General features: G+C 43.4%; 1 protein-coding gene across 2 annotated transcripts in view; it reads left to right on the forward strand.

Moving 5' to 3' along the window:
* Positions 1-288: 288 nt before the first annotated feature.
* Positions 289-27878, forward strand: part of DCTD (dCMP deaminase) — a 53846-nt gene continuing 26256 nt past the window's right edge. The window contains exons 1-2 of one of the 2 annotated variants that reach the window (XM_059721847.1): positions 289-407; positions 27664-27775. In XM_059721847.1, the coding sequence (XP_059577830.1) occupies positions 325-407; positions 27664-27775 (195 nt within the window). In that variant the 5' untranslated portion in view covers positions 289-324. Of the gene's footprint in view, positions 408-22181; positions 22295-27663; positions 27776-27878 lie in introns of those variants that run through there. The other variant, XM_014594990.3, reaches the window with a different exon arrangement.

Genomic DNA, 27878 nt, shown 5'->3' on the forward strand with positions numbered 1-27878 from the left:
TCATGAAATGCTCTGGTCCTCCACCGCATTTGCTCTTAGTCGTCTCTCCACACACACAGCTGCATACCTCAAGCCAGTAGAAAGCGAAGTCTGCTCTTCCAGATTATGGAGTGACATAATTTCCAGAGGAAAAGTTAAAAAAAACCCACCTACTCCATTCTAGTCAGGGTCTTATGCTTCACTCATCACCGGGATCTGGGTTTTCCATTGCCTGTGGAAAAATGGAGTAAAATGTGAATTTCCCTTCTTACCAGAATAAAACATGGATTTCTCATTTTAGCAGTGAAACCCATGGATTTTGAAGTTTTGCAATGAGTCCTCTACATGCTGGCAGAGTTCCAGCCTGCAGGGGGCTGGGAGAGAGCAGGAGGAGGATGGCCAGACAGCCTGAAGAGCAGCTCCCACAGGTAAGGGGAGGATTGAGGCCCCTATAGGGACGGAGGGAAGGAGTTGGGCAGGGCTGGGACTGCTGCTCAGCCAGGCAGTATGTGGGACTTGGGGCCTGGGGTCACAACGTGCAGCCACAGGGCCCAGGCAGAGAGTGGGACAGGGTTGCAGGTGGCTCATTGCGGGGCGGGGGTGAGGCTGGCTCTCTGCCACTGTGCACACTCCTGGGGAAGCAGGGGGGATCCGTGCCCCCCAGATTTGTGCATGGGGTGGGGGCACACTGCCCACTGTGAGTTCGGGCTGCCACCTTGCTGCCCCCCCCTGGGGCCTCCAGAGCCCAGCAGATGCAACCCAGCACTGCAGGGCAGAGTGGGGCAGTGCAGGAAAGCTACTTGCTGCTGCCAGCTCCATGCTGCCCTGGTGATGTGTCCCCTGTGCACGCAGCTGCAGCAAGGGGCATGACCACGTGCCACCGACCCTGGGAGTGCACGCAGGCAAGGGAAGCCGGCCCCCCTGCCCAAACCTGCAGCAGGCAGGCAGTAGGGTGGGGAGCTGGGCTCTGCTCTGCTGCAGCAGCCATTACCTCTTTCCGGGGGCAGGGGGCTGCAGATCTGGGTCCCTGGCCCCATCGCCTTGGCAGCTGGGGGCCCCCTCTAGCAGGACTGGGGTAACAGGGGTTGTGGGTGGGGGCTGAGGAGCACCAGTAGGGTTGGGGGGCTGTAGGGGGAGTGAAGGGTATGAGCAGGGACAGGGTGCTGTGGTTGGGGAGTGAGGAGCACCAGCAGGGCTGGGAGGCCTGGGTGGACTGCAGGGGGGCAGGGAGTGAGGGGCATGAGCAAGGCCAGGGAGGCTGTGCGGGGCCTTTAGTTTTATTCACAGATTTGGGGATTTTTATCAGAGAATTTGCAATTTTTTATCAGGGAAAACCAGGATCCCTGCTCATCACCAGGTACTTGAAAGTACCTGAGCACTTTCCACTAGTACATTAAACAGTCCATTACATGTCTTTTGTTCTTTCAAACTCTTCCCAAGGAGAGTGACAAGCATAATGGAACAATTTGTTTCAGTGGGGCTCTTTTGTGTTGTTGTTTTGTTTTGTTTTGTTTTCTTGGTGTATCAGGGCAGGTGTTAAACATTCATATTGTAATGTATTTGAGTTAAGGAAGGCAAAGTAAAAAAAATGGAGCAGAAGGTGATGAGCAGGGATCCTGGTTTTCTCTGATAAAAAAAAATCCCTAGTTTTTGGATTTAAAAATGTAACCAGAAACTGACATTTTTCCATGATCAAAATGAAATGCCACTTATATATATGTGTTTCATTATAATCATGGAAAACTGTGGATTTTGGGTTACTTTTTTAATCCAAAAATTGGGGATTTTTTTTATCAGAGAAAACCAGGATCTCTGATGATGAGCTTTTTGATGGTCCTTAGTTCCCTGGAATGTTTATTCCACTGAAAGTTTTCTCTCTTCTTCAAACACCACCCTTCTTGCAACTCTGACACCCTTCTGAAGGTGGATAACTGACATTCCTATTTAAAAAGATTTAAAAGAACTGTGATTTCCCAAATTTTATAGAAGGGGTGCTCAACCCACAGTCCCTGGAGCAGATCTGACCCATGGAACCATGTCATCTGCTCATGGGCTTCTCCACAGGTCTGGACATTTGGGGGAAGGGGAGTGGTAGTAGACTTACCGCCAAATTTCTGGGCCCATGGGAAGGCCTCCAGGTCAGATAATGTAGCTTTGCATGATAGTTTGTGCCAAGAATCAGGCCAATCAATGCACAGGGCTGTTCCATGACTAGATCCCGCATGTGGACTTGGGGAAGTGCATGGGGTCACATGAATGGGCCTACTCTGCATGGAATTTGGTCTACAGACCAATCCTGTGCCATTCATTTGACTCTCATGACTAGAAGGTTGAGCAACACTACTTTAAAATATTTGTATGTAAATTTAAGTAAAACAATTTTGATTTTGATGGCTGCTATTTTTTAACAAAAGTGATTTTAAAAGGTTTTTACTTTTTACAAAAAACAGATACCTACTTCTAATGTTAACTTCTTAATATGAGGCACTTGTACACATAATGCGGGCTTAGTCCCCTAAATTGAAATAGTGGTTTTTAGTTGTGATGATTAAAAACCCACCTACCATTTCAATTTAGAGGCTTCTATCACCATTAAAGGGCCCAGTCCTTTTTTTTTCCTTGGAGTGTGCCTGCATCTCCTGTGGGCGGGGGGAAAGCTGCTGGTGGACCAAGCTACCCCTGAGCCACGGTGGTCCCCGGTCCTTCTCTCTGCAGCAGCAGCAGCACCCCTGGGGCCATCCAGGCAGGGTGCTAGTGGGCCAGGGGCTGCCCCAGCTCAGAGGTAGCACCCCAGTGGATTCAACTCTTCCCCAAGCCTTCCCACTGGAAGCCTGCTGGGTGCTGCTTCCTGGGCAGGCTTGGGGAAGAGTTGGATCTGGTCAGGTGTGCCTCTGAGCTCGGGTAGCACCTGCCTGCTAGCACCCCACCTGGCGGGGGGTGCTGCCACTGCGGAGGGAAGGACCAGAGACCCCCGCAGCTCAGGAGCTGCTCAGCACACCAGCAGCTCACATGGACAGGTTCTGCCAGGGGGAAAAAAAAAAGCAGCAGGGGGCCTGATCCTTTTTTTTCTCAGGGCCTTGGGTCCAGCTGCTGTCAGGCCCTGAGCTATGGGGGGCCCTGGTCTTTCTCTCTGCAGCAGTGGTGCCCCCAGGGTCACCCAGGCAGGCGGCTAGTGGCACCCAGCTCAGAGGCAGCACCCGGCCCAATCCAGCTGTTCTCCAAGCCCAACCTGGGGCAGTATCTGGCCCACTAGCAGCCTGCCTGGGCAGCCCCATGGGGCACTGCTGCCATGGAGAGAAGGACCGGGGACCCCTACTTGGCTCACCGACAGCTTTCCCCGTGGCTGCAGGAGACATGGGCAGGTTCTGTGAAAAAAGAAAAAAAAAAAAAGATCGGGCCCCTCGCTGCTTCTGTCTTCAGCTCGCCTCTCCCGTGGCTGGCAGGGGGTGAGCTGTCAAAAGACTGCACTGTTACAAATAGCTGTTTCAAACTAAACTACAAGCAGATGTGGTTTAGTTTGCAATGTAACAAACTCATCTAAATAAAAAAACCCTGTACGTATACAGCATGACACAATTAAACAGCAAAAATGGGCAGTTTTCATCATATGTACAAACACACATGCATTTGAAATATTTGAAACTAGGTAAATTTTGTAATGTTTTAGAAATTAGTTTACTCCTTATAACAGAAAAATGGTTGCAAAACACAGAGACTGTAATCACTGTTTATCCCTGGAAGAAGCAGTGCAAGCTTCCCACAAATACTGTCCCCTACTATTACACCTTACATCAACTTTATGGGAATAACACTAGGGTGTGAGAAAGATTCAGTTTCAATCACACCAACTTATTTGGCAGCCAAGAAGAAATCTGAAGGTGACTACTTTTAATCTCTATTCCACTGCAATAGATTCAAATCTATGGTATAAATTCTGCATCCAGTCACATTCCCTTTTAACAAGCCGTGGCATATTTTGCACTATTTGTCAATTTCTATGTTGCATTTTTGTCCTTTCCAACTTCTGCCAGACATCAAACTGCTAATTGCACTTATATAGTATTTAACATCTTTACAGAGCTGTGAAAACATTAATTAATTTAATCATTCATCTAATTAACTGATGTTTATGTCTAGTATCACTGCCAGATCCTTTACTTATTCAGTGTAGTACATAATGTAGGTCATAATCTCTTTTGCCATTTTTAACTTTATCCTCATTATTTTTATTCATTTTACAATTACAAATACAAAAGCTGTTTGTTAGCTCAAGGAGCCCCATGTTTTTCCAGCCTCTGAATTCAAACTCATTCTTTACTAGTACTGGTCAGTTGTCCCACATCCATGACATCCACCAGCACCTCAACAGTCAGTGGGCATGTCTACAGGAAATGTTCACTGCAGAGTAGACTAATTACCTCTGCAGTAAATGTCTTGCATCTATACATGTACCCCTATTAGGTTGGAGCAAACTAATTAGCTCCACAGCAGGGTAGTACTTGTAAAAACAAATTTTTTACTCTGCAGCAGTGCATGTGTAAACACTGATATAGCTGGCTGGGGCACAAGGGTGCTTCAGAGTGGAGACTGTCTGCTGGCTAGCTCCACACTACAGCACCCTCATACTCCACCTAGCCCTTCCACAGCATGTTGAGCTGGGCTGAAGCAACCCCAGGCTGGCAGGCTGACCCCCTGAGCCCCCTGCCAGCTGGGGATGATTGGACCAGGCTCAACATGTGGAATCCCAGGCACAGGTTCATTCAAATGGCACGTCCGAAAGCAATACATTCCAGCATGATACACACCAGAGTTTATTGCTGCATGCTAATACCATGTGTAGACACATCCTGTAAGTTTTCCCGTTCACTGATATTTGCTGCGAGCAAGAATGGGTTCACTATTGATCTGTGTGGTACTGCATTTATCACCTCTCTCCTATGCAATCCGTAAGCATTTACCATCATTCTCTGACTGTAACCAAGACACTTTTTTATCCAGTTTAGTATTACATCCTTAGCATAGTACTTTCTAACCTTATTCATTAATAATTGATGTGGTGTTGTATTAAAAGCCTTCTTGGAATCCAAGTAAATTATGTATACTTCTTCACCTCTGCCTGCTTTCATTGTCACTTCCTCAAAGAAATTAAGCAAGTGCATTATGTATGGCTTCCCTTTTGGTAATCTTTGCATAGAAATATTTAAAATCCTATTCACAGGGAAGCTCTGAGCACTTTACCAAAAGAGGCATTTTTCTTGCATTTTTATGTACCTATGGTAATGCCTTGAGCAGCATTTAATATTTTACTGAGATACAAGTACAAATACAGAAAACAGTGTATTCGTGACACTCCCCAGTGTAAAAATGAGATTTCACATAATAGAAGTGAACTACAGCCTAATAGAGAACAAAATAGAGTCCATAAAGAAATACCTTAAAATGCCATGAAACACATTTTACACACAGAAATCTGCCAATCAAATTTTTAAAACACTTGCAGTTTCATAAGGTACCCGGGGGGTGTAAGTTTTACAGCAATGTTCAGACAACAAAGGAAATATGAGTCTGCAAAAGTGTCACAAACACATTCAATCTAAAGAGTACCCATTAAATTTGATGTGGAAATAATTATTACAATTTTAACCTGTTTGACAGTTATATACTTAGAGTCTGATCCTGCATGCCTGGCCATTTAAACCCCTGTGGGAATTTCTAAGTGTATAACGACTCCAGTTTGGGCCTCTTTTCAATATATGGCTCTTAACCCACAAGTTCTCTTGACTTTGTTAAACAATCTACGTATAGATCATGGGCATCCAGATGCAAATTTTTCCTACATTATACATTAATCATATAAGCACATACAAGAATGTACTTTATATATTTAGATGAATTTCCTAATAAAAAATACAATGATGAATTCAGAGATAGAGGGAGTTGTTGTTTTTCTGGTATTTATACATGGTGCTAGATGAACAGCCTTGGAGACTGAAGTATTTTGTTTAACCAAAAAATAGGTGGTATATATTTGTCTCTTAGTGCCCTCTTGACTGGTCTTTCTGCCAAGAAGGGTTCCCAGAATGATGATGTTGTGCTATAAGAATTGCAGTGATACCACCAAATAATTTCAGTGAGGTTACAGAACTGTTAGTATCAGTCTGGAATATTACAAACTTAGAATCTGAATCACTGAACTGAAGATGAAGGGTTTAATCATCCCTAATATTGATTCCTCAATAGAAGTATTCCTACCTCTTTGTTTAAATATTATGATTGAATCCAAAATCATGAGTTTGGTTTAAAATAAAATAGTGGTGCTCAATCTTCTGGCCTCATGGCCTGAATCAGTGGTGCAGGGTCAGTCTATGGGTTCTGTTTGGCACACTGGATCTGGTTGCAGATTGACCTCCTGCACTGGCCTGACTCTGTGTACCAGATCTAGCCACAAAGCAACTCTGTGTGCCAGCTTCTAGAGCTGTGCCAATTAACACTGCCACACTGCTCATCCACTGCCAAATTTCTGGAGCCATGGGGAGCTTTTCAGGCTGGATAATGCAGCCTTGTGGGCCAGATTTGGCTTGCAGGCCAGAGGCTGAGCACAATTGGTTTAAAATAGATAAATTTAAAAATGACAAAACTGAGAATGTTTTCATTTGTCTTTTTTTTTCTCTTAGAGCCTTTAAAGTTTGTGTTTAAACAAAAGCTGAGATTCTCTTGGAATCACATGAATCCAGAAGCTGGGGCTTTATGAAGAACACTAGCATTGTGATACTTGCAGTACAATCATAGAAGTGAAACACCTCTAAGAAAATTACAGTTATAGTATGGAGCACTATTTTAATAAAGGAAACCTAATGAAATGTGAAAATAAGCATTTAGAATACCTCCTACAAATGCCAAATGCAAAGTACCAAGCTCTTTTAAGGTTCCTGAGGGAGCAAAGGAAAAGGACTCCTGAGACTTCAGTAGCTCTTGCCATCAGTGGTGGTTCAGTGGCATCTATGTTGTAGTGCAGGGAAGGCCAATCTGCAGCATACATGCCACAAGTGGCATGGGAAGCTTCTGTGTTTGGCACATGGCAGACCAGAGGAGGGCTAGGCAGCTCGGTGACAGACAGGTCAGGGAACAAAAAGCAGAGCAGCAGACCAGACAGGTATTGCAGGGCAGGGAATAGATAGCAGAGCAGTAGATCAAGCATAGGAAGGGAATCAGAGTTGCATTTGGGGAGGGTGCAGGGCTAATTTGTGTCACAGCTGGCAAAAAGGTTGGCCCCCCATTATTGTAGTGAATCCAGTCGGTTCTTCTAGCTTGCAAGCTCTGCTTCGCACAATGTAGGGGGTCCATGGCTCTTGTACAGGATCATAGACCCAGCCCCAGCTCTTTGTGTAACATAACTATTGATTTTGGTTTATATGTCTGCTACCTGCACTGCAAAGATAGTGGAAGCAAAATTCACTGCTTTACCATTCAATATATTGTATCTTATTCCTTCAACACCATTCATTTGGAGATGCAGCAGTCCATCTCTTCCAGCTATGCTTTATGTTTTTTTCTATAATAAAGTAGTAGCTGCCAGTCCACAGCCAGGAGAATTCTTCTCAAGCAGTTGGTACCTCAGACAGAATATTCTTAGTACTACTGCTATAGGATTATCAGACGAATAGAGACGCTATTTTAAAGACCTGTGTTTGGTGCCAGTTGGAAGCAAAATATTACTTCTATCAAAAAGCTTCTTTGTGTTACTGGATACCTGTTATACTACAACTACTGAAAACATAAATAGCTTTATTAATATTCTTTATAGCTGCAGGCTTTGAGAATATAAACATGAGCTCACATGAGCCATAGTAGTTCTCATATAATCTGTAACTCATTTCAGTGGATATCATCTTTCATTTGTCAGCTCAGAAAATTGACAAACTCTACGCAGTGTCTATTATCGACTGCAAAAGCTCATACTTTCCTAGTAATTATCTCAGGTTGTGCCACAGGTCTGAATTTAAATGCATAATTTAAATTCTTTTGAAGTTATATGAGTCTTACCTGACTCATCCCTCTGCTTCATACTTGCTAAAATTAGCCGCTAGTTAACATTTATAATTACATCTTTTCTATGTGAAGAAATCACACATGTCAATCTTTTCCATAAATATAGATTTTTGATTAAATATTTTGCTCTTAGAAGCAGTATTGTCATTCTGAAGTGGTAAAAAATGGATCAGCCCCACAAAAGTAATGAGATTCAAAAAATTAAAATACATTGAGGGTTACATTTATTTGGGATTACTTTTGATTTTTTTAAAAACTTTTAGTATGTATGGAGCTTATGTGATGTGTTTTTTCTACAACTATGAGTATTTCATAGATTTCATAGACATTAGGGCTGGAAGGGACCTCGGAAGATCATCGAGTCCAGCCCCCTGCCCAAAGGGCAGGAAGTCAGTTGGGGTCATAGGATCAAACGGAATTTGAATACTTTTTCTAAATGATAGCTAAGGTTTTCACGTAAACGTTTGTCTCCAGAAGTTCAGGTTTTAAGTAAAAACATCAACTATCCGAAGATTCATAATAAAATTACCTGAGATCTCAACACTGAGAAAACATCCTGGAAGACGGGGGAAAGAAAGTGTGTAAATAGTAGAATGAACACAGAGAGAGCTGAGCATAGTTTTAAAAGTTGAAAGTTAGTGTTTGAAAGTCCTCCCTCTAATACTATTTTCCAGTTGCAGTCTCTGCAAAAGTGTAAAGGAAAAAATATTTACCTGTGGAAAATGGTGATTAATAATTTCCCAATTAACAGAATGTAAACTAGTTACTTTAGATGAACCAGTCTTTTTATTTAGACTTTGTACAATCCCTGTAACTAGCATCATACAAATTCCAAAGACATTATATATTCCATGAGTTAAATTACACTGGGAAAGAGATATCTTCTTGAATTTAAAATGCAGATACATTGATATTGTCTGAATATTATTGTGAACAAGTTAATTAGATGACATGATGTGAATGTTGATTTAGCTGTCCGTGTATATACTGGAGTGCCTGTGTTACAAATAATGGGTGTTAATATGTGAATGGTAGATTACAAGTTAATGATCATTAATAGTCTATTTAAAATCATTACAAATATTTAACAAGACAAGTCAATAAAGCTGTGCCTTGCTACTGCAGTTTGTATATTACTTTAATCAAGAATACTTTAAAAAATTGAAATTAGGTCACAAAGTTCTTAGCCAAATATTTAACTCGGGTACTAGAAAATACCATAAAAAGATTAAAATATGTGATTCCTCCAGTATATAAAACCTACCTGTCCCTAGGGATGCCCAGCCTGGTCTAAAACAACTATTAGCCAAACATGCAATAGAATTTTGGTGAGGAAAGTTTCTTTCTAAATCCTAATGAAACATGTCTTGCATTCAAAATTTGTCTAACTTTATTCCAACCATGCAGTTGGTCCAATAAAAGATATCACCCCAAAAAGAATCCTTGCCTCTCACACCCTTTCTAACCCTACACAGTGAGTGTTTGCCTTACATCCTAACAATGAGGGATTGTATTCTGTATACATCATAATCCTATTTCATTTAATTCTTAGCATACTTTTTATTCATATAATTACCTAACCCTTTTTGAGTATTATTGTATCTGCTTCTTTCCCAGACCTGAAGAAGAGCATTTTGTGCCTGAAAGCTTATATAACTTTACCAGCTATATAGTTGATTCAATAAAAAGATATTATCAAACTAATATTTTTTGTTGATAAACCTTTTTCAATCCTACTAAGTTCTTTGCCTCAGTTATATCTTTAAAGAATGAGTTTCATTAGGCATTGTGGAAAGACTTTTTAATCAGGATTACATTTTCACCTTTTAAGTTGTTGTCTCTGTCCTTGTATTCTGGAAAAAAAGGAGTAACTAATTTACCTTTGCAATATCATTCATTATTTCATATATCCCTAGTATGTCATGTTCTATTAATCTCCTTCTTAAATAGTCCTGATAATTTTAAGACTATTCCCATTATATGAAAGCCTCTAAACATCTGTGTTGCCTTTCTTTGGACTCTTAAATTCTATTAAATCCTTTTTGAGATTAGATTAAATGTAGCATTTATGGGGAGAAAATTCCTTCAGTACCTGTCATTAAGGTTTTGTAGAACATAGAAAACCCAGGCCTCTACTCCCGTTTTCATTTTTAGGAGTATTGCTCAGAAACTGCAGATTTCCCCAGCAGCTTGGCCAATGCATCTAATTCTTGGAATTTTCTCTCTCAGGAGTATTGCTCAGAAACTGCAGATTTCCCCAGCAGCCATTGTATAGCTTCGTGTATGTGCAGTTGTCCACTAGAGAGCAGGCCTAGACCAACATTTGTTGTGTCGTAATCCAAATTTGAACCCAGGTGTCTCAATGTAAATTGCTAGTGCGTTATAGTACTGAACCTTCTAGTTTCTATTGTTAGTATACATACAATGCTATCAAAGTTGATGGATATAGCTTGTGAAGCTTAGTGACCTACGGTGGTGGTGATAAAGTATTCTGGAATCTAGATAACATTTTATTCTGTCACTACAGTTTTCTTGCTCTGGTGACATCAACTAATTTGTGCTGCTTTACAGGGAATTTCAATATTCAGCTTTTTAGCCAGGGTCTTGGTTTCCTTACATTGCTCTTACTCTTTTCTGTCAGACTGAATTTCTTCCAGAGAGAAAATATTGCTTGATATTGATTCCAGTGCACTAGATAATTTCAGGTTCTCATACTGCAGTTCATCTGAACCATTGTTCAGAATCTTGAAGATGTTTTCCAAGGGCTAAAAGCCTTAATAAAGAAGAACAGTTCTTAAATCCATTTTAAAAACTCCTGAAGTCCATTTAAAAGATACTTGCATTGAAAGGCTATTTTTATTACAGTTTAACCATAGAAGTAGTCAGCTCCCAGACTACTGCACCTAGCAGCACAGTTTGTGGAGGAGATGAGCAGCCAACAGTGGCAAAAGAACAGGTTAGGGACAATTTAGAAAAGCTGCACATGTACAAGTCTATGGGGCCAGACGCAATGCACCCAAGGGCTGAGGAAGCTGGCTGATGTGATTACAGAGCCAATGGCCATTATTTTTGGAAATTTGTTGTGGTCAGGAGAGATTGTGGATGATTGGAAGAGGGCAAATATAGTGCCTATCTTTAAGAAAAGGAAGAAGGAGGATCTGGGGAACTACAGACCAGTCAGCCTCACCTCAGTCCCTGGAGTGCAATCATGGAGTAGGTCCTCAAGGAATCCATTTTTTAAGAACTTGGAGGAGAAGAAGATGATTAGGAACAGTCAGCATAGATTCACCAAAGGCAAGTCACACCTGACAAACCTGATTGCCTTCTGTGATGAGATGGCTGGCTCTGGGGATACAGAGGGAACAGTGGACATGATATACCTTGACTTTAGATACACTGGAAGGTATGGCTAAGATTCAGAGTGATCTACACAAATTGAAGGATTGGATCAAAAGAAACCTCATGATGTTCAATAAGGAGAAGTGCAAAGTCCTTCATTTAGGGCAGAACAATCCCACATACAGGTACAGGCTGGAGACCAACTGGCTAAGCAGCAGCTCTGCAGAAAAAGGATCTGGGGATTACAGTGGACAATAAGCTGAATATGAGCCAGCAGTGTTTCCTTGTTGTGAAGAAAGCTAATGGCATACTGGGTTGCATTAGCAGGAGTTTTGCCAGCTGATCAAGGGAGGTGATTCTCCCCTCTATTCAGCAGTGGTGAGGCCACATCTGGAGTACTGTGTCCAGTTTTGGGCCCCCGCTACAGAAAGGATGTAGACAAATCAGAAAGAGTCCAGCAGAGCACAACAAAAATGGAGAGGGGGCTGGCTCATGACTTATGAGGAGAAGATGAGGAAACTGAGCTTATTTAGTCTAGAGAAGACAAGACTGGGCAGGGGGAGTGGGCAGGGGGAGTGGGGAGGAGGCGCGATTTAATAGAAGGCTTCAGCTACCTGAATAGTGGTTCCAAAGAGGATGGAGCTAGACTGTTCTCAATGATGGCAGATGACAGAACAAGGAGCAATGGTCTCAAGTTGCAGCAAGGGAATTTTAGGTGAGATATTAGGTAAATCTTTCTCACTAGGAGGGTAGTAAAACACTGGAACAGGTTGTGTACTATCTTTGGAGGTTTTTAAGACCCAGCTTTTAGATTTGAGGCCTATTTTTTTACTGGACTAGTATATTTTCTTTAAAAAAAACAAACCCAAACTCTCCAAAGACAAATGTTGCCTTCTCCATTAATTCTTCAGTTTATCTTGCAGTAATATGGAAGATTCCATATGGAATATGGAATGGTAGGTTTTTCACCTACCATTGAAAAACAAGATCCATGATGGAAACATCCTTTGTGTTCTTGCACAGACATTCAGTTTCTCCTGGAAGAGTCTCTGCTCTCCTAGGAGAAACCATAAATGTACAGATGTTCAGGCTTTTTCTCTCAAGGTAAAAATGGCCACTTTGGGAGAAAAATAACTTGGGAAAAGCCAGGGTTAAATCACTCCCAGGAGAGTTTCTCCTGAGACAGCAAATGTCTATACATGCTGTGGCTTCTCTCAAATAAAAACAAAGTCCTTCAAGCATCCCTTTCCCCACCTGCCCATGCAGACAGACAATGTCACTCACCAGAGCCTACCACTCCAACAGAGAGCAGAACATGCCCCCTTGACAATCTATACATTGTGCTGGAGATAGTCTGGGTCAGACAAATAATACTGCCCTATGCACTGTTGCCATCCATTGCCAGGCAGATTAAGGGAGCCTGCAGAGCACATTGAGATACATGCAAAAGTCTCCCCTCTCCCCCTCTGCTACCTTTCCAGCTGCACAGTGCAAGCTCTGTACTCTTCAGGGCCTCAACATTTGAATGTCTGCATATGCAACTCTGGGTAAGTTTTTTCTACCAGGAAAACAAACGTGGGGGAATTCTTGATTACTTGAATGTCTATACAGTGTCTTTTGACTTAGCTTAACTGTTATTTTCCTCATAATTTATTTTCCAGCCTTACCTCTCTTTTATCAGTGAAAACTCTCTAAGTAGTTTCATACCTCAGAAACAGAACCTCTTTTGCTAATCAGAAATTTAATACTTCTGAAATAAATTTAATAATTCTGGCTGGATTGTCCCGCCAGATTTGCTTCTTCAAACCTGTATCTGCTAGGGATGTAAATACTGTTTAAAAAATATCTGTTTAACTTTCTCTAATCAACATTTGTTGACTATGGACGAATAATAAAGACATTCTTCTATTGCAAAGAACTCAGAAAGACAATAAAAGGTCAGAGTATTTTGGGCGCTATGGATTCCTATTTGAAATCTCTAGGCTTATCCTGTGAATAGGTTTTTGCACACCTAAAAGTACTGTAGCCTGGGTGTACATGGGTTTGTACTCCCCTCTCCAATTGGGGGAATTATTGGCAGGAGAGTGTGTTGCGGAGGGACACAACAGCCCAGCAACCAACTCCATCCCCTGTAGAGTCAGGCCCAGTCAATCAATTACTTAACTATGTACAATTTATTATTTCAATAAAACCATTGAAGGGCAAGGACACAAATTATATATACATTTGTACAATTTTACAGAACAATAAACCCTATACCATATATATATATATATATATATATATATATATATACACACACACACACATAACCAATTATTATTTAAAAATCAGGCAACCTTATAACTCTATTAATAGACAAACAATTGCTTCAACTTATTCACATAAACTATAAGGCACAGTGTACAAATATAACCAGCAATCCTTAGACTACCTGGATGCCCTCCAGGGCAGGGGCCCCACTCCTAAGGTACCACTACAGGAAAGGAGGTGGGGGGAAAGAAAAGGAGAGGGAGAGAGGGAGACCCCAAAGACTTCTAAGCTCCCCGCTCTATCACCCAGGAGCAGCCCACGTGGTGCCCCTTCATAACCCTGGGGGCATCCCTCCCCTGTTGGGACCCTCTTTCCAGGGTAACTTACTACTCCACAGTCCCAGAGGGTTGCCTCCCATTCTCCAGGTCGAGCTCTGTTCCCCGCCGGGCTTTCCTGACACTTGACTCTGCTGCCACTGGCATGGCTAAGGGCCACATGCACTGCTGCATGTAGTAGGCGCTTCGCCTTGTGCTAGGGATTGGAGGCCTGGACAGCCTTGTGCAGCACTGGGGCTTGGTCTGCTCCCGGACCGTTTGGGTAGCATTGTCTGTGCTGACCTGCTGTCCCGAGCCACCTTGAGCAGCTCCCAGGGTCTCTCACCCTTCGTGCAGTCTCCTGCACTAAGTTCCCAGCCTCGTGCTGCGGGTTGTGGACCTGAGCCGCCCAAGGGTCTCTGTCCCAGGGACAACGGGACTAGAGGGAGTCCCCGGCCCAGGGCCGGGGGGAACACTTACGTATGCTCCGCAGGAGAGGGGAGCAGCGGCGGCGTGCAGGCCGGGGAACCACCCGCGCGGCTCGTTAGCTGCGCTTTCATACAGCTGAGGCGGAGCGACGTCAGCGAGAGGCGCCGCTCCGCAGAAATAAAAGGCGGCCCCGAGGAGAGAAGGGGCGCACGGTGGGAGGACGCGGAGCCCGGGAGGAAGCCCGGGAGTGGAACCGGGCCCCCGCAAGGGGCTTTGACCGTGGGCCGAACAGGCTGCAGCCGCGCCGGGAGCAACGGAGGCGGGGAGAGCCGCGCCGCCGGAGAAGAGCGGCAAAACTGATGTGGGAGCTGGCAGAAGCCCCGAGGAGGAGCCTAGAGAGAGGGCCAGCTGGATTCACCGGTGAGGTAACGGGGGACGAGCTGGCAGAGGCTCTGGGGAGCCGGCGGGAGACTCCGGTGAAGGAACCGGATTGGAGCCAGCGGGAGACTCCGGTGAAGGAACCGGATTGGAGCCGGCGGGAGCCCCGGTGAAGGAACCGGGTTGGAGCCGGCGGGAGCCCCGGTGAAGGAACCGGGTTGGAGCCGGCGGGAGCTCCAGTGAGGGAACCGGGATAGAGCCGGAGGGAACCCGGCGAGGGAACCAGGGAAGACCGGGCAGAGGTCCCGGCGGGGTGTCGGGGAAGAGAGCCGCAAAGGGCGGAGAGGGCCCTCGACGCTTAGTCTTCACTCGGGGACGAGGGACGGAAGGTCCACAACCCAAGGTGGCGTTGGCCGGGGTGTAGGGGAGGTCGGAGCCCCGTGTGAGCCCGCCCAGGGGCGCTTCAGCGCTGGAGGCCGCAGCAAGGGGAAACCCCTGCGGCAGGCCCAGCCACGACCACGGCTGGCGAGTTCCAGGGACTCGCCAGCAAGAGCAGGGCAGGCCCGGTCAGCCGCCCGCGCAAGAGTTGCCCGGGAGCACCTCCTGGAACAGAGGCGGGCACAGTCTCCAAAGATCCTGCTCTGTGCACTGGCCTGTGCACTGTCTCTCTGGCCGCAAGCCAGAGGTTGCAGACCTGAGCCGCCTCACGCAGCTCCCAGGGTCTGGGTGCTGTGCTACACACAGAGAGCCTAACCACTGGAGCCATCTGCCACTCCCCACTGATAGAAGTCTTCAGGGGCTCTTCCTGGGCTTCTGCTTTGGTCTGCTGAGCAGCTCTCCTCAGCTCTTCCAAGGCCTGCTCTTCTCTCTTCTCTGTCCCTAACACATCTCCCTTGTGCTGGGCATGCAACTCATTTTATACGCTCAAGGGCTCCGCCCCTGAAGTCTTCCAGACTTGACAGTATGCAGTCTTTAATTCAGTCTGGGGGAGCTCCTCCTCCCCTCCCCTCAGGAAAGGAATGTGACTTTATTTCTCTTGCTGCCTCCTGATTGGTGGATGGGCTCCACCAATCAAAACAGCAAGATCTCAAGCCTGGGACTCAACCCAAGCTCTGAAAGGTAAGCCTGCTACAGTACTAATGTTGTCCAGCATCCTGAAACACATCTCATGGCACCCAGGGTGCCACATCACCTTGGTTGAGAATCATTGCCTTAAAACCACTGTCTTGACTTAAACTCTTCAAGGAAGAAATGTTCTGCTAGGGCAAGACAGCAGTGTATGTAAGCTGGATAACAAGGAAGAATTCTGGTTTTGATTAGGCACCAGAAAAGCATATTGAGATACTAAAATGATGATCGGACTTGACAAATTCTGATCAGACACACCTCTTGCTAATTACAACAGGATCTCTGGGTGTTCAATGTTTGCACCATATTTATTTATCTAAACGGGGATTTTTAAGGCCTAAATTTAGGAACCTCAGTTTGGAAATGCTGGTTTTGCCAAAAGAAGTTACAAGAAATAAATGATCAAAGCTAATCTATTGCCAGTATGATAAGAAGTTAGTCATATGCCTCTGATTTCTCTGTCCTGATATTTTACTTGAGTAATTGATGAAAGGATGCCAGATGGTTAAATATTTAAGCATAAGTCTTTTTTGGAGTTAGTTGGCTTCTCTATAAGAAGAACATCTCAATTGTTTGTAATTGACTCACTAGATTAAGTGGCTAAATGTAATATTACTTATTGACATCTACACAAATGTGCTTGCAATAAGCTGTGCTCAAAGCTCTTACTTATGAAATAAGAAAATAAAACTCAGCAGGAACATCTAACCTCCCACTTCATATAAAAGGTTTTCTGAAATACTGCAGTTTTCTTCACTCCTTCTCTGGAACAAAAGAAGAATGATGAAAACGTTTAAATATCAGATATAAAGGCAGAAAAAGAGGGGGTTGATGTAGGTCCTTGAGAGTCATTTTTCAGAGTGCATGCATGCTTTAGAGGTGACTTAAAGTACCCAATTCCATGACATTACAAATAAGACTTGAATGTCCCCAGTTAGGGTGAAGGGTTCAACTGTGTTTCTAGAATATAGGGTGAACTATACTTAATAGAGAAGGAGGATACATACTGCCAGTAGAGCTTGGAAATTTTCTGCCTTTGTAAGGCAGGCAGCCTCCAGAGTAGCTATAGGAAGCACATTGGGCTGTGGGATCTGCTACACCCACCCTAGGAAGAGAATTACTCAATGGAGCTTTACTGGCATGCAAGGTTAAAACACAGAAAAAAGCAATCACTTTCAACTTATTCTCTGAGCATTTAGGGTGCAGACAGAAGTGCATCTCCCTGTTGTAACTCAGAATGCTTCACAGGAAGCATCCTGAGTTATAATGATCTCCTAGACCAAACAGAAGTTCACTATTGGTTCTAGAAGGGCGGGGAATCTAGCAGCTGGCTGGGACCTGCAGCTGGTTTCCCCTAGCAACAGCCCCTCCTCCATCCCAGCCTGCCTGTTTTCAGAATGGGAAGCAGGAAAGGGAGCAGAGGGAGCTCATTCTAGGAGTTTCCCAGACAGCACTGGAGGGTGTGGTGGGTAAATTGGAGTCCCCTCACCTTGTGGGGGGGTCTCCAATACGCCTACCCTACCCTCCAGCGGGGACTAGAAAAACCCCCAGACTGAGCACCCTCCACTCACTTTTCCCCCTCCCATTCTGAAAACAGCAACAGGCTGGCAGGCAGCACAGACAGAAGTTACAGAAGTGCTATGTTTTGAAACATCTCCGGGTTCAGATTTTTGACCAATTGGCCATTTTTTAAGCTGTCTGCAGCTGTGCGCTTGTGTCATGGCTATAGAACGCCATGTCTATAGACCACTTTCTGTGGCCAGATTGGGCGAAAATTGTCACTTCTGCCTGTGCCCTTACAGTCAATTAAGCATCCCAACAGAAAAAGTTCTTTGTATATGCTCTCCTCCTTAGCACATCCTAACTATCAAAGCCTTAATGTGACTCTATGAGGAATTCTGAACAAATCGTCATCTAAAAATTAAGGGTGGTAGAGAGGAAGTATAGGTAGGTTTTAGGTTAATGTGTAGTTCAGCCTGGCTATTGGATAATGGTTCCACTGTGTTCTCTTCCACAGTTCAGATCTGTCGTAGTATTACAAGAGTTCAAGAATCTCAACAGCACATTAAAAAGGTACGATCTTCCTCTGTTCAGAGCTTCCTTTGTATGTTTTCATTAAGTAGCCCACACACAAATCTGTCTCAGAGGGCCTTATTAAGTCCATCCTTAAAATTGCAATGTTTTGACAATTTCTGTAACTCTGTCGCAAAAAAGGAAATAGTTTCATCTTCAAGTTAATTTCCCTTACAAAACCTGAATCCTTCTGCAGTAATCAATGGTTAGGGTGCCAGATATTCTTAGACAGTTTTCACTTAATTCTTTAAAGTTTTTGCTTGCTAGCTTTACTGGGATGAGCAGGCTGCACTGCAAACTATATGCTTTTCCTCCCATTAAACACAGTGATGCCGCTATATGTCTTCATGAGGGAATCTTATTTACTTGAACAAAAAAACTGCAGCAGTCACTCTCTCTCTATATATTCACCAGTATTTCAATGCGCTATCATATTATGGAATCAGGACTCGTGGTAGAGGTGATATCTTTTATTAGTCCAACTAGATTTTTTGCCAAAAAAATTATTTAATTGAAAAAATCTAGTTGGTCTAATAAAAGATATCACCTCTACCATGAGTCCTGATTGCTTTTGACACTAGATCAATACGGCTACAACCTGGATATCTATTAGGGCTGTGCGAACTTTTGACGGCCATTTCGTTTCCACATGGTTTTGACATACCAGTCTGTGTGAAGTTCACTGACATCCATTATGATCTCCTCTCTTTGTCAGGCCAGCTCACCACAGTTGACTTATCCGTATTGACATGGCTAGCAGCACTTGCTCCACACAATCATAGGATCCAAAATGAGAGTAAAAACTGGTTCTCTCCTGCACCATGCAAAAACTAACAAACGTCCTGCCCTAAATATGACTTCTCATGGAAGTCAGTGATCAGTCTCATTACTTCACTGGCAGCAGAAATGGACACTAACAGCATCAAAATCTCATTACTTAAAAATGCTTTCATTTAGACTACTGAATCAGCAGCCTATTGGGAACAATTACTAACCTACAAAGGAGACAAATATTTAATTCCATACATATATCTATTTATTTGTAAAATAGAAATTCAAACAATGCAGTAGCAGGGCCTGCTTCAAGGGACTAGCTTTAATGTCTGAATACCTGAGGGAAAGGTCTGTAGACTATTAATTGTAAATGGACAGAAAATGTTCCAGCAAAGTTATAGTTGATTAATTAAAAACAACAACATTTAGAAAGGAAAAGAAATATAATGAAAGAACTGTCTGCAGGGCAAGCAGAAACCTGAAGGTGAAATGAAACACCTGATTATGTTTGGACATGAAGAAAGTTAAAGAACATTCATTTAATAAATCTTATTCCTTAGAGAATAATGCAACATAATTCAGTTAAGCAAGGTTTTTTTTGGTATTTGTGTTTATGTGCCTTTCCCAAGCATGAAACAAAATTAATAGTGCTACAGTTACTCATTCCAAATTAGTTTCCTTTTTCCCTACTTGTTTTTCTTATTCATAAAGTTTATAGTTTTGAGGACAGACCATAAAAATATTAACATTTTAAAAGCAATTTCTTTATGCTGAGGACATGCAACACATTATATGTTTTCTCTTCTGTGCCCTGAAGAAAGAGTAGATTTCAGTAAAGTTATAAGATTTTTCTTGTTTTAGTAAGTTTTTCGTTTTAAAGGCAAAACCTGACAGTGTTCCTTCTTGCACCTGTCAACTTTTCAGAATTTAAAACAGACAATGATTAGGAGCCTTCATAAACAATTCCCTCTTTCCACATCCACTGCGTCTTCCACTCAGTGAATAATATATACAATTCAACCAAAAACCACATGCAGAATAATCTAACCTCCAATTTGCAAAAAATATAATTTTGAGAAAGCAAAGAAATAAGCATATATTATAAAATAACTGAACAGACTATTTAGTGAGTGTCTTTAAATTTTTATATAAAACCTGGTATTTCAGGAACAATAAATGACCAATTACTTTGGAAAATACAGTAATCAAATTTCTCTAGTATTGTTATCAAAAGCTTTCTTAATAGATTGATACTTCAGTGAGATTCACAAACATTTTGATTCTTTTCCTCCTTTCATCTTCTGCTTGTTCAAAACCAGTACATCGTACCCTGGTTGAGAACTGCTGGTCTAAGCCATCCCAGAAAAATGTTTGTCTAACTTCCTCTTTAAAACTTTGAAGGATGGAGATTCTACAATGTAAGAGGTCAGTGGCGTGTTGCCTGGAGCTGTCGTCTCTCCTCTGGGATTGTAGTAGTTTGTCCTTCGGAAAATTTCTTGCTACGCCTTTCATGTTTGAGAGAGAGGTGCCAAAACACTCTTGGGAGATAAAAGGGTTGATTATAGGCTCAAGATACCGACTTTTTGTCGCAGGGCTCCACCATCCCCATACCCTGCCCTAACCACACCAGATGTTCCAGGCGTGTTGTTGCTCGCCTCTAATGCTGAGGATCCCGTCTCAGTCTTATAGACCTCTTGGCTGGGGTCCTCCTCTTAGGTTGGCTGCCTGCCCTGTTCTTCCCTGCATGGGTCCCAAGACAACTACTTCTTAATTCTAATCCCGTCCTTATCTTTGGGGTCAGGACAGACTCACCCCCTCTTCGGGTGTAATCTCGTCCATTTCTTCATTCTCCTCGAGGTTCCTGCTGACTCACCGGTGGAGCAGTCTCCTCCATTCCTGCACTGGCTCTCACTGACAGAGCAGCCTCTTCACTGGCTCTCACCAGGTACGTGAGGGGACCGGAGCTTTCCTCTAAGCCCCGGGGTTGGTTCTGTCTCTCCTCCGCTTCCACCGTCTTCTTTCTTTTCGCCTCATCTCCCCCTCTTTCCGTCCAACCCCCAAAGCTTCCTTGGCATCCATTTAAATTTCCTTTCTGCCCAGCTGGGTCTGCCATGGCAGCAGCTGATTTGTTGCTTTCCTGGCCTAGCTGTTTTCTCTTCAACTTTTCGGCGCGGCTTTTTCTCTTTTCTTTGGCTGTACCGCTTTTCTTAGTGGGAAAGTACTTTCTAAACAACCAAACTAAAATTTACCATGTTGCAATTTAATGCTGGTACTCCTTATCCTGTCCACAGCAGTCACAAGGAATATTTCACTAATCTCTTTATAACTACCCATCAACTAGACTGTTAATAAATCCCTCTTCAGTCTTTTCTTCTGTAAACTAAATAATCCCAGGTCTTCCAAGCTTTACTCATGTTTCCTATCCTTCTAATAATTTTTGTTGCTCTGCCCTGGATCCTTTCTAATTTGTCCATGGCTTCAAACAGGACACGGAACTCCAGGTGAGTCCTTACCAAGTGCTGAATGGCGTGGAAATATCACTTCCTATGATTTGCGAGAGACACTTCTGTTTATACAACCCAGTATGCTATTAGTGGCCTTTTTTGCAACAAAAGCAGACAGACAACTCATACTCATCTTATAGTCTATTAACCCCCACGTCCTTGTCTGCAGTACTGAGGCATACACAGCCAGCGTGGTTCCTTCATCTGTATGTGTGCATGTGATTATCCTGTCCTAAATGCAGGACACTTTGCACTGGTCCTTACTGCATTTCCTTTGATTAATTCTGGACCAATTTTCCAGTTTGTCAAGGTTATTTTGAACCCTAATCCTATCCTCTGAGATGCACACAACTCCACCCAATTGGTGTCATCTGAACATTTGTTAAACATGTACTCAGTCCCACCCCTGAAATCATGAATGATTATCCAAATCCTGCCCTCACATCTGCACTCTCCACTCTATTGCTACTTGTGTACACTACAGATCAGGATTTGGCTCTGACAGTGTTTTAATTGCTTGGTAATCAAACTTGTGGGGTCAGAGGTACCCCTTTGTCCAACAGGCAGCTGTTTTGCTCATGCCCCCCCGCATTTCCTGCCTGCATAGGACCTGGCCCTTGGGCCCCACGCTTGACACCACTGCTCAGGGTTCAGGCCAAGGGCCAGCTTCCTGGCGGAGGACGCACAGCTCTTACTGCACCTAATGGGCTATTGCCCCCGCCAATCAACAAGGGGCGCTCAGCTCACAGTGACCCTCAGCCGATGGGGACTACAGCTCCCAGCATGCCTTGCCGCCAGGCTCCAGGACCGCGGGGCCCGCTGATACGGCATTCTGGGAGGTGAAGTCCGCGGGGAGAGATGACTGCGCGGGAAGCTCTCTTCCCCAGGTTCCCGCCCCCCCTCTTAAAGGGCCACGCGCGGCCAGCTGGCGCCGTCAGCCGCGCGGCGTGCAGGCCAGCCCCTTCCCCCTTTGGCTCCGCCCCCTTCTGTCCAGTCACCGTTTTGGCGCCAAAGCGCGGAGCGTGGCTGGAGCTGAGGCAGGATGAGCGGGGAGAAGCAGCCCTCAATCAACGGGTAGGACCCGGTGGGGAGGGGCTGCTCCCCTAGAGGCAGCTGCGGGGGCCGGGCAGGTGACTGGTGGCCGCTTCCAACCGCCTGGGTCGGGCACAGTATATTACCTCCCCCCCCGCCTTGCGGGGTGGTCTCGCCCGCTCTATATAACGACCTGGATGGGGGGAGGTGCGGTGTTGCGGGCACGTGTGGGGCATTTTCGTATTTGTATCATAACTTCAGGCCTGGTATGATGCACCATCAATAATAGTAAACGTGGTCAAAGTGTCCTAAATCTTTTGAGGCAGCTCATTGAGGCAGCATATGCAAAGCTCGAATCGCTGTCAGAGGGACTGAAGTGACTTTTGGTCTTGCCGTGGGCACTTTTTTTTTTATGACTGCTGGCCTCTAAATAAAGCGGTGCTTCAGCTTTGACCCAGTTCTCGCTCACTGGTGACCTATAGTGAGCCATTTAAAGTGATTAAAACTTACTTGCATGGGCATTTGTATAATTTTTCAGTGTGGGATAGTTTTTCAGCCAATACGAGAATTTTGAGCGTCCAGTACGATCGTTTCGGATTGAAGACCTGGTGACGCTGGTAAGGCACGGTGCCTGCCGACATACCTTAGTCCAGCTGGAAATAAAGGCTCCCCCAGAGCAGGAGAAGGAAGACGCTCTGCAGCAATGAGCAAGTGACAGGTTAATACTACCAAGAGAAAGCCCCCTTTACTTAAACTGTGCAACAGAGAGTTGGCTTGCGGCATTGCATTTGTTGCCCAAGCGGGTGGATGCTGACCAGTGAAACTCTGAGCCTGGGAGTGGGGAAGATGGCCCCATGCTCACCTGGGTTTCTTCTGGTTAGAGCATCCTTGGTGTGGTAGATGTCCGTACATCTGGAGCCAGGAGGATGTTGACTGGGAGGTCCTGGGACTTGGTGGGACCACAGATGGGGAGTGCACAATCAAAAAAGGGGCAGGGAAAGGTGGAGGCAGAACCTCAGCAGGTGGAAGAGGGGCTGCAACCTGGCACACTCAAGGTAGGCGTGCGCCAGGGTTTCCTTCTCGTGAGGATACGGGGCTAGAGGAATTATTGGCCTGACCCAGTATGGCACTTTCATGCTTGTGAGGTCACATTGGTCTCTCTTGCAAAGTGAAACATCACGGAAGACTGAGTCCTTGAGTAAAAGCAAGCACATGCTTAATCCTTAGCCCAGTGGTTCTCAATCTTCTTTTAAGTTGAGCAAATTGCACACCCTCTTACACAGGGGCTGGGCCAGGGGGATTGCCAGCGGCATTATCTGCTTATCTCCTCCTGCTCTGGCATCTTGGTTGAGAATTGGTGCCCTAGGGCTTAACAACAAGAGTCTGGAATAGATGCCTCCCCAGAAGTGGTGCAAGCATCTACTCTAGACATGTTCAAGAAGTGTTTGGATGCTTATCTTGCTGGGGTCATCTGACCTCAGCTGACTTCCTGACCTTTGGGCACGGGGCTGGATCTGATGATCTCACAAGGTCCATTCCAGTCCTAATGTCTGAAATCTATGAACAACAAAATGTTGGTGTGTGGAAAACAGGGGTGGAAGGGACCTCATTAGGTCATCTAGTCCAACCCTAGGTATCTATCTTCAGAAACATGCTTTATGGTATGGATCAAAGATCAAAATGAGTGTGACTGTGAGATACAAGATCAGACAGTGAAGGCAGAAAGGCTACAAAAATTAAACATTTACAAGGTCTGGGGCCCAAGACATGATTTTCTTCTCTGATTGTACTTTACAGCTGTGGAGCTCTATTGAAGACTGCCTGTGCTGGTTTGTGGGGGGAATTAGATTTAGTCTCTCATGTTTTCCAACCAAATCTTTCACTAGTGGACTCTTCTGTTGCTTGCTAAATGACATGCATTGTGTTTTCAGGTGTTCTAGAACTGTATACATGATGATATAATATACTTGAAGCCTACCTGGATGAAAACAGCTGATTAATGAAGTAGCTCTTTTACTGGAGGACTTTTTTGTTGTTCTTAGCCAGGGTAGAGGTGTAATTTGAAAAAAAAATAGATTGTCATGTTAATTCCAGTTTTTCTTTCTTTTCTGATTTCACTGTACCATTTTGTACAGAAACTTCTATGTATCACAAATAGATCTAAAACAGTGATTCTCAACCAGGGTTTCATGGGCCTCTAGGGTGCCTTGAGATGGTATCAATGGCGCCACGGGGTGCTGCACAATGTTGGCATTATTAATGATAAAACATGATTCACAAGATAAACCCAGAGATTTCAAGTAGAAATCCATAGTGTCCAAAACATTCTGACTTGTTGTGATCTTTACAATAAATGAATTGCTCTATTATTTTTGTATGGTCAAAAATGAGTGAAAATAGAGCTGACTGTCTGAGAGATGCCTCAAGTCTAAAAAGGTAGAAAACCTGTGGGTTAGAATCTAAGGAAAGGACATCTTTTGTTTGTTTGTTTATTTAAAATTGGGCATCTTTTTTAGCAGAGTTCAACATTACAATTAAAAGTCTGCTGTCTATCTGCTCTCAACTTCTTTCACTTGGGGTAAATTACCCTCCCATTTTTATTAGTTAAATGTACTAATTCTTGGAAAGTATTAAAATTGTTAAGACTTATTAAAATGTTATAGCACCTTGTAAAATCATCTGAAGTAGGTTCTGATCAGTTTTGAGTTTTATGCTGAGTCCCTGATCTCTTAAAATGTTCTTTGCAGTCTGAAGACCAGGCTTCTTGGTTAATGCTAAGTAAGAATTATAGTATTTTACACCTACTTTGCTCTCACTCACATCTGTCAGCAAAATACAGAAAATTGAAGAACCTGGCTAAAAGCATCTCTGGGTAGATGTCATTAGGTCTTGACTAAAAATCAAATTATTTTCAAAATAATAATAGAGCTTTTTGCTTTTACTGCTCTGCACAAGCCTTGAATTCATCTTGCAAATATGTCACTTTCTGGGAAGCTGGTACTTTGAGGAATTTCCAGTGGCATGTTATGTAGAGCTGGCATACAAGAATAATAAATATAACATCTAGATTCTTTGTTTTATACAAATGCGATTTCCATGGAGTAATTTAGAATTTTTCTCTGGAAAAATGGCGATCTCCTTTGTTAAAATTAATATTAACATGAACTGTTTTGAGTGCTTTTATTTTTTTTTAAATTTTATGTGGGATAATTGCACGGCATCTGTAATATGCCTCTCCAATCATGTACCTCTAACATTTTATTGCGAGACTTCTCAGTTTTAATTCTTGTTAAGGTATCATTTGAAGAGTCTCTTCCTTCTTATATTTTTGTTGCTGTATGTTCCAATGAAACATTTAAAATCTCTCTCTCAAATCTGCTGATATTCATTAATTCAGATTGCTCCGTGCTTGACTGCCCTGAAGCTGTAATTGTGTGTGGGTTTAGGGTGAATCTGTGTGACAGATTTCCAGTTTCTCCTCTTTTTGTCTCTCTCCTTCCTTCTCAGAAAATTTGTTTCTGCCTAGTCCTGTCTTGTTCCAGCACTCCATTAGGAATGTCCTCAGGCCAGCCCTGACCTCAGCAAATTCTTTTATTTGTTTTGTGTGTTCAGGATATAGGGATGACTGCTATGTTCTGCTTGCCTGGCATTATCTCCTGCATTTTTATCCCCTGCATTTTCGGCCCAGTAGTAGGAAGAATCACAAAGGTGGTTCTCTCAACCCCTGCCTGGAGCGAGCCAAAATTCCTATATTTACAGCTTGCATTGTAGTAGATAATGCAACTAGTAGCCTCTGGCCTTGCCTCCACAGCTAACTTAAAAAATAAATTAACAGAACAAAAACACTTGCCCCAAATCTTTTGTTGAGCCTGGATGTGCTGAGTACACCTGTCCTTTGTGTTCCTATCAGGGATCAAGCTGCTTGGCTGTCATTTTGAGTGGCCATCTCTGTGGGGAAATAGACTCTTAAACCCATTTTTGGAGGGCTTTTTCCATTTTCTTGATGTTCTTTGCTATAATTGATGCTACCTTGCACTTTTTTTTTTTTTTAGTCTCAAATTTGTCTCTTTCTAACTGTGAACTTGACATTCAGAAAGAGAACTTCTCTGTGCTAACAGCTTGTCTGCTGTTTTATCTCGAACCCTCTGGAATACCGGAGAATTGCTGGAATTATGACGAGGAAGGGACTCTTATTCTTTTGTCTTCTGCCTGAGGTTTACTTGAGAGAGAAATTTTATAACTGTAACTTCTTTGTCTTTATGAAACATTTTTTGTGGTCCCCCAACCCCCCTTTTCATCATGGGGTATGAAAACTTCTTTCCCAGTACACTTCTGCCTAGGAAGTTAAAGGCAAGCAGTTTAAAGTAACCTTTCAGACTGGCATTTTACATCTAGAAGGAGAGGAAGAAACCCATTTCGATATTCTTTTTTTTAAGCTGCTTTTAAAAAGCATACTCCTGGGGAAGGCTCTTTTTTCTTCTTTTAAAAATCACCACACACAAAATAATAGTGATAAATAAATATGGGAAATATCATTCTAAGGATGGAGAAATACCTTCTTGAGATAGATGGTAAATCTTATACCTGTGATTTCTGTTTAGGTGCTTGGCTTTCGTTACTCTGAAGACTGCAGATCTCCAGATATTTTCTCCTCAAAGCATGTGTGTGCAGGCAGACTGATTCTCCCTCCCTCTCTCCCACTTTGTTGTTTGGTTAACTTTGATGGGTAAAGCCCTTGTTCAGGGACAGGATGAGAGGCTTTCTTGAAAGCTGCATGCATACAAAAGTCAGGTTGTTATCTCGTCCCAGAGCTGCAGTGTGCAATCTCATATTGGTGTCATTTTGAAAGGATATGTGGCTTATAGGCAAGCAAGTAATGATATGCTTTATCATTAAACTCTTGGCATGAGTCCATAATCTTCTGGTCAGATTCTGCTTTTGGCAGTGCTGGTGTAAATCTTTTGAGTTTTATATGTGTCAGATTTACATGCTACCCCTCCCAACAAAGGCTCACGGCATCTTGCAATAAGAGAACAGAAGTAACTTATACTCTTGTTCATTTTTCCTGTTTTATAAAACAACTTCAAAGGCAACTAGAATATCAACATAAAACAGATACCCCCCAAGTTTTCAGTCTCTGGCGGGTCTCAAGGAAGAAGTTAGTGCTTAGGAGCAACTGCTGAGAACAGTCTTTCATGCTTTTTCACCAAGCAAACTTGTCTCATTGACGTTACTTTCTGTTGCTTTCTGTTGACCTTAGAGATTGTCATGTGGTTGTCAAGAGCAGAATGGGCAACAACATGTGGTCTGTTGGGGAATTTTTTCCAAGAAGCAGAAGTATTTTCTTTGGCCCTCTTTCACACTCTTTCTTCGCTGCTGTTGTTGTTGTTTAAAAATCTTGCATATTATAGGTATGGCAGTGAAATATTCCATAAGAAACGGGAGGATTATTTGGAATGGCCTGAATATTTTATGGCAGTAGCTTTCTTGTCAGCACAAAGAAGCAAGGATCCAAATTCTCAGGTAAGAATGCAGTATGCGGGTATAGTACATGTATAGCATATAATAGCAGATCATTATTGGAAAGCATTTCGGTATGTGCCAGATGTAGATAAGTTTGCTACAG

This window comes from Alligator mississippiensis, chromosome 2, assembly GCF_030867095.1.
Source record: "Alligator mississippiensis isolate rAllMis1 chromosome 2, rAllMis1, whole genome shotgun sequence".
Taxonomy (NCBI): Eukaryota; Metazoa; Chordata; order Crocodylia; family Alligatoridae; genus Alligator; species Alligator mississippiensis.